The following is an 11,787-nucleotide window of genomic DNA, read 5'->3' as shown; positions in this document are numbered from 1 at the left end:
AAAAAAAGAGGAACGCCCCATCAGTATTTATGACAGTTTCGCCTCAGTATATTACTTAGAGTAATATACTGTAATATATTACAGTATAGAGTAATATACTGTAATTATAAAGTAGACAATATAATATAATATAATATATATCATATAAGCCATACAATATAATATAAAGTAATTAATATATTTAATGTATTAGCAGCAACGACAGGGGTAACAATGCATAATAAGTGCTAATCATGCTGACTACACATTAAGCCTTTTTGTTGTTGTTCTTATATGGTATTGAAAGTGTGACAATATATATAACATATTACACAAAGGGGTACTGAATGGCTGACAAAAGCTTGCAACTGCACATTGCATTGTTTTATCAAACTTTAGAGACATTGTTGTCCAGAATATCTGTATTTATGTGCATGTGGGCTATTACATGTAGACCACGTCACAAAACTGCCTGTGGTGAAACACTCTACTAATGGTGCTTTTTCCCATCAGAAACAATGCAGAGTCTGTCTTCAGACTAATCCTTACACCTGGATTATAGTGGCACAGAGACAAGTGAGTTCAAGCATTTTGAGTTTAGAACAAAGCATAGCAGGGCATGCTTCATCTAATTAGCATTATATGTAACAGCTACTGTGCTATATCTCCTGATTATAGAAGTTAAGGTGCACTGTTACCGTTGTCTCAGAATAGATTATTATTCCAATCTTCTTCTAAAAAATGAAATACCGGTGTTGTCATTAAACACCAAAAGGGCAATTTGGCAAATTTAGTCTCAATGATTCTTTCCTTAAAACACACCTTTAAAGGTCTAAAAGTGTGACATTTTCTTCTTTCAGCTTTAAGAGTTGATCACACTAATGCTGACGTACTCACTTTCAGTCATGTTTTAAAACTATGTTGTTTTGCAACGTTACATTTTTCATCAGTACCGAAAATTACTTCTCTGAGTGTGATTCAGCATAGTTAACAGAGAAGCCTAAACAGTTGGTACAATTGAAAAAAAAAAACGTCACATGCACTGTTGCAACATTTTCACCAAGCATTGTTCTCTGCTATACATATTCTTCCCAATAAATCCGGTTTCAGAGGGGCAGCCATTGAGTCATCAGACGATATTGGCACAATGGGATTCTTGTTCACGGTGTGATGTGATTGGTCAGGAGAAAGATTTAGAGAACAGCCTGGTGGGTGTGAGGAGGACCAGATGAATAAATACCCCAAAATCCACTGGAAGATCAGAGGCTTCCAGTTCAGAAGTGACCACAGGTTTTCTTAAGAGTTTGATTTGTGTGTTGCCACTAGAAGGAAACATGGTCAGCCGGTGAGTTCAAGTGAAAGTTGAATATAAAAACATAGGCTGGTGTTGATTTTACGTGAAAACTTTTATTTTTATTGTATTTTGAAAACAATCTGTTATTCTGCTCTTGTGTAAGCATGTCTTTAACTTGATCCTGTGACTTTCTTTAATGATCAGTCTGCTGCTGCCGACTAAGCCGCTCCAAGATTTAGAGCTCACACTAAACTCTTTCACCGTGAACTACCTAACCTTTTATTTAGACTGTACATTTAACTGTACATTTAACCTGCTGTTACAGTGTGTGCGTTTGTGTTCTCACAGATTTGAACACCCAGCTGGCGGCTACAGGAAGATCTTTGAGACATGTGAGGAGCTGGCAGAGCCTCTTCCAGCTACAGTCACAGGTCTGTTTGCATCTTACACATGATAATAGTTAACAATTCTTTATATTCTCAAAACCATTGCTATATTGAGGGTATTTACTCACTGCCAGTCTTAATCTTAACTTAGATGTATACATTTTTATGATATAATACATAAAAAACCTTTCGTGTTTACTCTGCAGGAAGGATTCCTCCGTTTCTGAAAGGAAGTCTTCTCCGTTTGGGGCCTGGACTTTTTGAGGTTGGAGATGAACCCTTCTATCACCTCTTTGATGGCCAAGCTCTCATGCATAAATTTGACTTCAAGAACGGCCAAGTCACCTACTACAGAAAGTAAGACTTCAAGGACAACTGCAGCTATTTCATTTTCTTAGGCCCTTTGCATGCTTTTCAATAGTCAAAGATCAACCAGCAGAGATACCGCCTCAGCAGAAGATGTGTTACAGTGTGTTATTGTTGGTAAACCAAATGTGGTATGACTTATTCAGTCAGGCTGATAGGCTTTGGGGATAGAATTGTGCCGGTTTTACAGATAGTGAGCTGTGAACTTGGGTGAAACTTTTAGTTTTTGATGTCATGGTACGATATTCTTTGTCTATCTCTCCTGCTTTCAGATTTGTCAGGACAGATGCGTACGTGAGAGCCATTACAGAGAAGCGTGTGGTGATCACTGAGTTTGGCACATTTGCATATCCAGATCCCTGCAAAAACATTTTCTCCAGGTTGGTTGCACATACAAAACATTCCCTTATGATCGTCAGTAAGAATCCAACTAAAAGTGCTAAACTGGTGATTTGTGGTATGTGCAGTGTTTTTCACTGGCTGATAAGAATTGCGTTGCACTGATCTGCGCATTCTTAGGTTTTTCACGTACTTCAAGGGTGTTGAGGTCACAGACAACTGCTTGGTGAATGTCTACCCCATTGGAGAGGATTTCTATGCTGTAACAGAAACCAACTTCATGACTAAAGTGAACACTGACACCTTGGAGACACTGAAGAAGGTACATCGATACAGGAGTAGAATTTGAGGAGAGAGAAGCTGAGCTAAACCCTTTAAACTATAGAATTTCTCCATTTGGAATGACTTTATTTTTCTATACAGGTTGACATGTGCAACTTTGTCAACATTAACGGAGTGACAGCCCACCCACACATTGAGAGAGATGGCACTGTGTATAACATTGGAAACTGCATGGGAAAAGGTGCAACCCTGGCCTACAACATCGTCAGGACCCCTCCCACACAGAAAGGTTTGGATCAGACTGTATTAAACAGTACACAAAAACAAAGAGTAAGACAACAGTAGCCTGTCGTTAAATTCAGTTCATTTTATGCCACAAATAAGCAGAGGTTTAAGTGTCATATAAGCCAAAGTAAAAAAAAGTACTCAGGTTTTGGAAGTGTATAATTCTAAAGATGCAAATAAGTCAGTCTGAATGTTCTGCTGTAAGAAGTTGAAACAGTTGAAGAAATACAGCCCGTGCTGATACTGTCAGATAGTAAGGACTGAGATGATTTTAACTACATTAAAGCTACTTTAATGGAAGCAAAAGAGAGATGTGTATTTTGAGGAGTTTTAAAGCAACCACAGTTCTTTATTTTATATATCCATCTTTCTTCTTTAGATAAGTCTGATCCCATTGAGAAGTCGAAGGTGGTGGTGCAGTTCCCGAGTGCTGAAAGGTTCAAGCCCTCTTATGTGCACAGGTGAGAGGTTTATTTACTTTTGTTTTCGCTATCAATGCTTTTGCTTTAAGTCCAAGTTCTTTTCTTCAGCCTCACTCTCTGTTTTTTTTTTTCGATCTCAGTTTCGGCATGACAGAAAACTATTTTATCTTTGTGGAGACTCCAGTGAAAATCAACCTGCTGAAGTTCCTGAGCGCCTGGAGCATCCGAGGCTCCAACTACATGGACTGCTTTGAGTCCAATGAGAAACAAGGAGTAAGACGTTGCAGTAGATTCATATCTATGCTGCCTGTTAGCACCAGCTCTCCACCCAAAGTCTCGTGAAGCCAAATTTCTATTTGAATGTACTTTTCACAGACCAACTTCCACATCGCCAAGAAAGACCCAGGAGAGTACATCGACCTCAAGTTCAAAGGAGCGCCCATTGGCATGTTCCACCACATCAACGCTTATGAAGACCAAGGATTCCTTGTTGTCGACCTGTGTGCATGGAAAGGGTAAAAGAATAGTTACAGTTGAGCAGCTTTATCTTTGGCTTCGAGTCATCTGCAAATGTGTTTGCTACATAAATATATTTCTTTCTTCCTTTCTTGTAGTTTTGAGTTTGTTTACAACTACCTCTGGCTGGCCAACCTGAGAGCCAACTGGGACGAGGTGAAGAAGGCAGCCATGATGGCGCCACAGCCAGAGGTGCGCAGATATGTAATTCCCCTGGATGTCCATAAGGTAAGTCACCTGTCTTCCTCATCAGAGAGACACAAACTGCCACCTACAGAGACAAAAAGACGTGTGGTCCTTGTTCTCATCACCATATTGTGGACTTGATGCAGGAGGAACAGGGGAAGAATCTAGTGAGCCTGCCATACACCACAGCTACTGCTGTGATGCATTCTGATGGGATGGTATTCCTGGAGCCTGAGGTGCTGTTCTCCGGACCTCGCCAAGGTGACAGTACACCTGTTTGGTGTTTTTGCTAGGTGGCACATTCTTTGACTCATTTTTTATTGTCTTGTAGCCTTTGAGTTTCCTCAGATTAACTACGAGAGGTACGCAGGGAAGAATTACACATACGCCTATGCCCTGGGTCTTAACCATTTCATACCAGACAGGGTAAAGAGTAATGACTCTTGATGATTTTGATTCTGATTTGAGGAAAACAGACATCTTGGTTGATTAAATTTTAAACTCACGTGTAGATCTGCAAGTTGAACGTAAAGACCAAGGAGACCTGGGTATGGCAAGAGCCTGACTCCTACCCCTCAGAGCCCCTGTTCGTCCAGACTCCTGATGCAGTAGATGAGGACGATGGTAAGTCAGCAGCAGTTAAAGTACAAGGTGCTATGACGTAAGCTGTTTCAGGTCAAATTATTTGCAATTCAAGTTTTTTTTTTTAAGCAAGTCTCGCGTCTGCTTTTTCCACAGGAGTGCTGCTTACCATCGTAGCGGCTCCCGGTTCCCAGAGACCAGGATACCTCCTGATCCTGAATGCCAAGGATCTGTCAGAGGTTGCTCGGGCTGAGGTGGAATGCAATATTCCTGTCACCTTTCACGGGATGTACAAACAGTGATGAACGGTTCCAGTGTTATCGCCTGCCACTTAGTATTTCAGTGATCATAAATAAAAGACAAAAAGGATTACATTGAGAGAAAAATGAAGTTTTCTAGAGAGAAAATGATTGCAGTTCAGTCTCTCCCAAGCACAGATATTTTGGGTGTGTTCACATGATATCAGATGCACAGCTTGTGGTGGCAAAAATAAATATTTCAGTACCTATAAAGTCCTCTTTTTGTCCTTTTCTATAGTGTGTTTATTTGCTGCTAACAATTTGACAGTATAACAAAATGACAAGGAATTGTTGATAGTATTTATATTTCTAAACCATGCATTAATTTCAGCTGCCTTCTGAGACACAAATCTTTATTATGCTTTTTCATAAAAAGGTTACTGTATATATTTAGTTTTAGAACAAACAAGTATTCTTATCTTGATATATGATGCATCAACTGACAATATAGTAAATACAACTTGTCCAAATGACTCTTTGGCCTGAATTCTTAAGATAATTCCAGAGATTTTAACCGAACAAAATATTATTATGGTCACATGTGAACTTGTGGCCTCTCCATTCAAGTCTTAAGTGTGTTGTTCAAAGTTGTCTGAATCTGATCTAAAAAGTGAAAGCATGCAGAGCTTGAAGTAATGCAAAGCTGATTAATTGTGTTGGTGCATAATCTGAGAAGAGAAGGTAACAAAAGTGTATGTTACAAACAGTTGTTTGTTTAGGAATCAGACATTTAGTACGTGTATGGCCTGCTTTGCGATTAAAAAGTCTGTAGCTGTAAACGAGCTCTGAATTTCCTTTTCAAGGTCATTCATGGGAACTCACACACGATAATATCAGGTAGACGGCAGGAACCTCAGGTTTGGCCAACTCAGTTTATTTCTAACAGAAATACCAAAAAAAAGTCTCCAAATTAAAATATCTACTTCAACAAAGAGGTGCCATTTATGTTTGTACACGTAGATAATTTCTAAAGAGAAAGGGCCTGATAAGAAAGTATCGAACAGCTCCAGTTCTGGAATAAGACTCTTATTGGTGAACTTGTACCAGAAGAATGAGAAGAGATGAGCATAGAGGAAGAGAGGAAGGGATTGTGATCTAAAGCATACCACATCATCCTTTAGGCATAATGGGGACAGTGTGATGACTTGGGAACGTATGGCTGTCAGTGGGACTGGGTTACTTGTGTTTACAGAAAATGTGACTGATCATAGAAGCAGCAGATTGAACTTGTAAGGCTGCAGAGCTAAACTTTCTTCTCAATTGCAGATAAATGCTTTATTTTTTTCACTTCTTTTCCTTTCCTTTAACTGATTAAATGGCTCCCCGTGGTATAGGACGATGACCTAAAACAAGCAGAAACAACCCAAGACCCCCTTAAGGCAAAGAAAGGTAATATTCTTAGGAGGCAGTCATCTGACATCCGACCTCAGACCAGTTAAGCATGTTGACCAGCTGAAGAGAACAATAAGGACAGAAAAAGCCACAAACAAGCAGCAACTAAAGGCTCTCAGAGTTGAGTTTTAATAATCAATCTGAAATTTTACTTTCAGATATTACTGAACACTACCTCTTTAAGATTTTTTGAATATTCAAGACCATGCTGGTTTTCCAATTATAATGAATGCAATTTTCCTATTCCCAAAGAGTTTACTTAGCTTTCTTACCAATTACAGTGATATAAAGTTTTTTTTTTTTTTTTTTTTAAATGTACATTTAGTACACATTTTAGTGCTGAAAACAAGGATTTATCTTGTTTTTCAATCGAATTTCTCATGCATCATAAAAAAAAGGACAGACAATTTAAAGAAACCTTAAAAAAGGCAATCTCATTCACGTTTTTAATCCACAGCTGACGCAAGCAGAGGAAATAAAGCAATACCACTATAGCAGAGGCTCACAGGCTGCATCGGAGAAATGGAGAACCCTGATTATGTAGTCACGCTTTCCACTCCACTGCCAGTTTTTAGGATTGCATTAATGAAAGGCTCAAAGGAATATTTAGTCTTTGTGCTGTTCTGTAATCACCCATTTTGACATTCACAGGGCAACAAATCTGCCTCTTTGCATGAATTAGTCCACTTAACTGGCTGACGTGAGTAGATTTTTTTTTGTCCTACATAGAAAGAGGGAATGACTGTATTCTAAATAAAACCACAAAGTTTTTCTTTTTTTTTTATTGTTTACAAGAGGGCTTAGCCTTCCAAGGGAAAGAAAAATAACAGAATTACAAGAAAAATATTAACTTTTAAAAGAAACTCAACTTGAAAAACACAGCATAGGAAAGCTCGGTGAAAACCATCGCATCTCAGTTTGAACTCACACCACACAAGAAGTCTCCAACAACTGGGACAGAGGTTTGCACAACTCGAAACCAGTGTCATAACCGCTGAGTTTAAGTACTGAATACGCAGTGGATTTAACACAAATGTACAAAGCTATGTTAGGAGAAAACACATAAATTAAGAGCACAACCAACAAACAACGCAACAGAGAAAAGGAAAAGATTGCAACTACCGCTAGAGAGAAATTAAATAGAACAAAACGTTGTGGTGTACACCGAATCAAACCTCTTCTTTAAAAGACAAAGAACAATTAAAAAGCTTGTTTTCTTGCCAGGTGTTGCTGAAGGAAGACTGACAGTCGGATGAGATAACACCTGGCTCAGTCCACAATTCAAAAACACAAAGTTGAACATTTTGGTGTAATTTCATGTTGAGCAGCATGAACCAAAAAAAAAAAAAAGGAAAAACAAATCAAAAAACATTATGAGCGTCTTGCAGGTCTCTGACAGGCAGATTTTCGAGTTATGAAGATAGCCAGCTTGTCTGCCTGTTATCGATCTTTAGGTCAGCCATCTAAAGCACAAACATAAAAGGATCATTCTGTTTTTACAAACTCCTCACAAAAAAAAAGTGATTAAGTAATGCGTTGAACTACTCCTTTCACCTTGAGCAAGCCTCTGTCCCTTTGCTTGGAAAAAACCTAAAATCAAAATCACAAAACCAAGCATATTTTCACACTACTGAATCACATATTTCATGAAATGGAATATTCAGGCTTACCTCAGAGTGATAAGAGACTACTGACAGCTTGGAAAATAACTATCAGCTAATAACTTTTGCATCTCAGGAGATAAAGGAATGGAGTCTTGATAGTGCAAGATTATATGGTACATATATTAATATATTGTTTTAGATAATGTCCTATAAGTAAAGTGCAAATCTCTGGATTGGATGAAAAGTGTGTGCAAGCGTTTCTAATGTTTGACTAACTGACCCACCTGCCCATGCACAAATGAGCCCTTTACACTGGCTGTCAGATAATTTACACACTGTCTGGTGAAACATTCACAGAACAAACATTTTCCCTTCAACTCAAAGGACTGACCAAAGACAAACGGGTTTCTCTGACATCAGTGATATAGAACACTGTATACTTTTACACTGGGTGATTTATGGAGCATGTGTGCATATATTTTGCGATCCTGGCCAACCGTAGAGCAGTGCGGCTCTCAGTTTCCTTTGCACCAAAACTGTATATATCAGCCATGTGTTCTGGTATCAACAAAGATTAGGGCCAGTTTTAAGCTGGAGCATATTTGAAAGATCAGTATGTTTAAATTGCTTTGCTTACTGTGACCACAGGAATACTCAATCCAACAGATGTGTAGAAACACCTTTCAGCATGTGGGTAAATAATTGGTTAAACTAATTGTCCATTCAAATCCCTTTTCATGACCAACTGGAATTACAGTGAACTGGGGTCAGCTGTGGAGAAACGCCACTGAGACCGGCTCATGTGGAATAACCTAACAGCTCTCACACATACACACAAATCCATTGTGCTCGCCATTTGTGGCAACACTGTACACTCCCTCAGCCTTACGAACATGTAGAAGCACGTGCAGGGTTGTCGGGGAACATTTTTCTTACCAACTCGTGTAACTGATTTTTTTTAAGACCAGCTTAATTTCAATCTGATCTGGGGGGGGGGGGGGGGGGGGGGGGGGGGGGGAGTCGAAGGCCAACACTGGGTGAGTGAATTTTGACATTTTCAAAGTGCAAGACAACAACCCACACAATTTCCAGCTCCTCTCACTGAACAGGAGGGGAGCTGTTATGTTTGGGTGTTGGAGGGGCTGCTTGATATATGCACTGCTGGAATCTGAATGAAAAATTAGTTGGTCTCATAGGTGGAGAGCAGGGCAGCGTCCACAGGCTCCATGCAAGAGGGGCAGGTAAAGGATCTCATCAGCCAGTCGTCTATACAGTCCATGTGGTAGATGTGCATACAGGGCAAGAACCGAATAGGGTCCCCATAAACAAAGTCCAGCATACAGATCACGCATCTAAAAAACAAACATTAAAAAGAGCATAAATACACACTCTATACGCAACATATTCATGTTGCTTCACTGTTGTTTTTTTGTGGTCTTACAGGTTGCAGCAGTGCACTGCTCACGTTGGAGGCAGAAAATTACGACAATCGACCATCCAACTCAGCTGACTGAACAAAAATGTCGAAACCACGTTTCAAAACAGTTTGTATAAAGTGAAAATTTAAAAAGGAACACAGTGTTGAAAAGGAGAAATGTAAAATATCAAAGAAAAGGAAAAAAACTTGAATTTGATGCCAGCAAAACGAATGAACAAAAAGCACTGTGAGACTTTGTAAGCGGTTGGTCAGTCAATTCTATTCCATAATGAAAAACAATGTAGCCTCACCCAGTTGTTTACGAACAACCAAAGAAAGCTATGATAATTATGCAACAACGAGCCTAAATATTTGCAATTAACAGCTCTCCTGACTGTAATCAGTTGTAACATTTAATTAGTGATAATTAAATAATAATAAACAAACAAGCAGCAAAATCGTTCTTGATTTTTTTTCACCGAGCTAATCGATTGACGAACAAGCTGCTTAACCTACAACCAAATGAATCAGATCAAGCTTAATCTCCATGTGTTTAGAAATTAAGGATATTATTAAAGCTCTGTCTGATGTTGCTCAGAGGCCACATCTTGTGTTCCTATCTGAGACTGAAGGTAAGTCAGAGGTAAAAATCGCCTCTTTAAGGTCCAACAGCAGATACTGCTGAGGATGTTTATTATAAAGTATTCACCCATGAATTAGTTAGTGCTCCCAGTGACGTCACTAGATGTAAATCTACCAAAATAAAAAAAATCCTCACTCTCTTATCTTCTTTTCTGAGCCATCCTGCCCTCCATCATAAACGCCCCGAGGGAGGTGCTGGATGAGGCCGATGCGCTGAGCTATGCGGATCTGCTCCTCCTCCGTCAACTGGGTGGCCAGACGGGCCTGACTGGGTGTCGGGTGGTACATGGGCATGTGAGCCTGCTCCTGGTTGCAGACAAGGAAACAAAAGTGTTTTCCACCTATATCAAATGACTTTGTCAACACAATGTGGTCCGACTGGTCTGACTGTGTGTGAGTGTGAAGATAAACAGAAAAAACAGAGCAGGAATTCTCGATAGCATACCTGTCATTATTGATAGCGACAAAAACAAAAAACAAAAATGTTTTGATTATTCAACGGAAAACTGTATAAAATTTTAATAAGATGAGGCCACAGACAACAAAATGAGGTTTTCTAAAAAAAACAAACACGTCATCAATAGCATGTTTTCTAGAACACTAAATATTACATGTCGACATTTGGGGTTTTAACAAAAGCGGTCAGTAATGAACCCCAAACTTTTTACTCGGATCAATAATTTGGGAGATGGGTGTTAGCAGCCCCTCACCTGGTACGGTGGAGGAGGCTCCAGGTCTGGGTCTGTCCCGTCACCAAAACTCGCCCTGTCTGACTGGGATTCATGGAGCAGCGAGATGTCGTCTGATGTGGGAGATTTGAGACAGTTGCCCATATCTTCCGTGTCTCCAGTCCTTCTCTGGCCGACGTTAAAAAGCAGACCTGTGCTGCTAAAGTTGCTCTCAGTGGCTAATGTTAGTTTAGTATTTCCAATGTCCCAGAAATGATAAATAAGCAGCTCAATTATGCAACATCAAATGCATCCCCGACATGATTAATAAACTCCTGGACATAGGTATAAGGGGAACAGCAACGTCCAGATTAATTTCGCTTCATGGTTACGCGGATCTCGTCCTGCAAAAGAAAACAAAGAACTCCTCTTGCTAATATCGGCTAGCAACCAAGCTAGCTACTTTTTCAGGTTGGCCAGCAAAACGACTTCCTTGATAAGTGACGCTCATTCCTCTGTAAGACACACGACTTCGTCACAACACATATTTCATCATCAACTTTAAAAGTCACATTGGCCTGTTTGAATGAAAAAATTAAAAATGTTTCCGCGTTTTAACTTCGTGAGTAACATTAAACAATTTGCTTCCCTGCTATCTATTTATTCTTCTTCTTCCTCCCGCTGAGTGTAGTTGTGTATTTTTTTTATTTTTTTATAACAGCTTGGAGGGACGTTACTGCCACCAAATGGACTGGAATGGAACTACGTGCCATTATCTATTTAACAAAAACTAAGCCAAAATGCAGAAGCAACGTGGGGAAGACCAAATACATCCAGAATTCAATGACTAGCAGAACAATCTTTAACTGCAAATACTTGAACTAATCATATTCTGTATGATATTATCAGCCTCAGTCTCTCATTACTATGTTGTGTTTCTTTTTCAGACCTTCTGCTGTAGATTTTATGGTGTGTTTGGGATAATCAGGGGTGCAACTACCTACTTTCTGAGATATATGCAGACACATGACTGGTGCCCCCATTCATAACAAAAAAAAAGCCCAAATCATAGCCCCTCCACAACCGTGCTTCACCAGTTGTTAGTGCCTGTGTTTATATGCTGTTTTT

The 11,787-nt window shown here is 39.5% G+C and overlaps 2 protein-coding genes across 2 annotated transcripts; one reads left to right on the top strand and one right to left on the bottom strand.

The window, feature by feature from the left end:
- Window positions 1-1,257: 1,257 nt before the first annotated feature.
- rpe65a (retinoid isomerohydrolase RPE65 a) lies at window positions 1,258-5,133 on the top strand. The gene is made up of 14 exons (XM_072363813.1): window positions 1,258-1,324; window positions 1,622-1,704; window positions 1,866-2,016; window positions 2,298-2,405; window positions 2,545-2,686; window positions 2,788-2,935; window positions 3,311-3,392; window positions 3,494-3,626; window positions 3,729-3,868; window positions 3,968-4,097; window positions 4,202-4,316; window positions 4,387-4,481; window positions 4,568-4,679; window positions 4,794-5,133. The coding sequence occupies exons 1-14, from the start codon at window positions 1,314-1,316 to the stop codon at window positions 4,937-4,939; spliced, it is 1,596 nt and encodes a 531-aa protein (XP_072219914.1). The 5' UTR covers window positions 1,258-1,313; the 3' UTR covers window positions 4,940-5,133.
- A 1,962-nt stretch (window positions 5,134-7,095) lies between these two features.
- LOC140268753 (RING finger protein 11-like) lies at window positions 7,096-11,334 on the bottom strand. Its single transcript, XM_072363729.1, has 3 exons — window positions 10,702-11,334; window positions 10,128-10,297; window positions 7,096-9,284 (listed from the first exon to the last, which is right to left on the bottom strand). Exons 1-3 carry the CDS (start codon window positions 10,822-10,824, stop codon window positions 9,113-9,115), a joined length of 465 nt encoding a protein of 154 aa, XP_072219830.1. The 5' UTR covers window positions 10,825-11,334; the 3' UTR covers window positions 7,096-9,112.
- Window positions 11,335-11,787: the final 453 nt, after the last annotated feature.

This window comes from Leuresthes tenuis, unplaced genomic scaffold (genome assembly GCF_036924035.1).
Source record: "Leuresthes tenuis unplaced genomic scaffold, fLeuTen1.0.hap1 SCAF_14, whole genome shotgun sequence".
Taxonomy (NCBI): domain Eukaryota; kingdom Metazoa; phylum Chordata; class Actinopteri; order Atheriniformes; family Atherinopsidae; genus Leuresthes; species Leuresthes tenuis.
The sequence above is the reverse complement of the archived record's forward strand: the minus strand, read 5'-3'. Positions and strand labels throughout refer to the sequence as shown.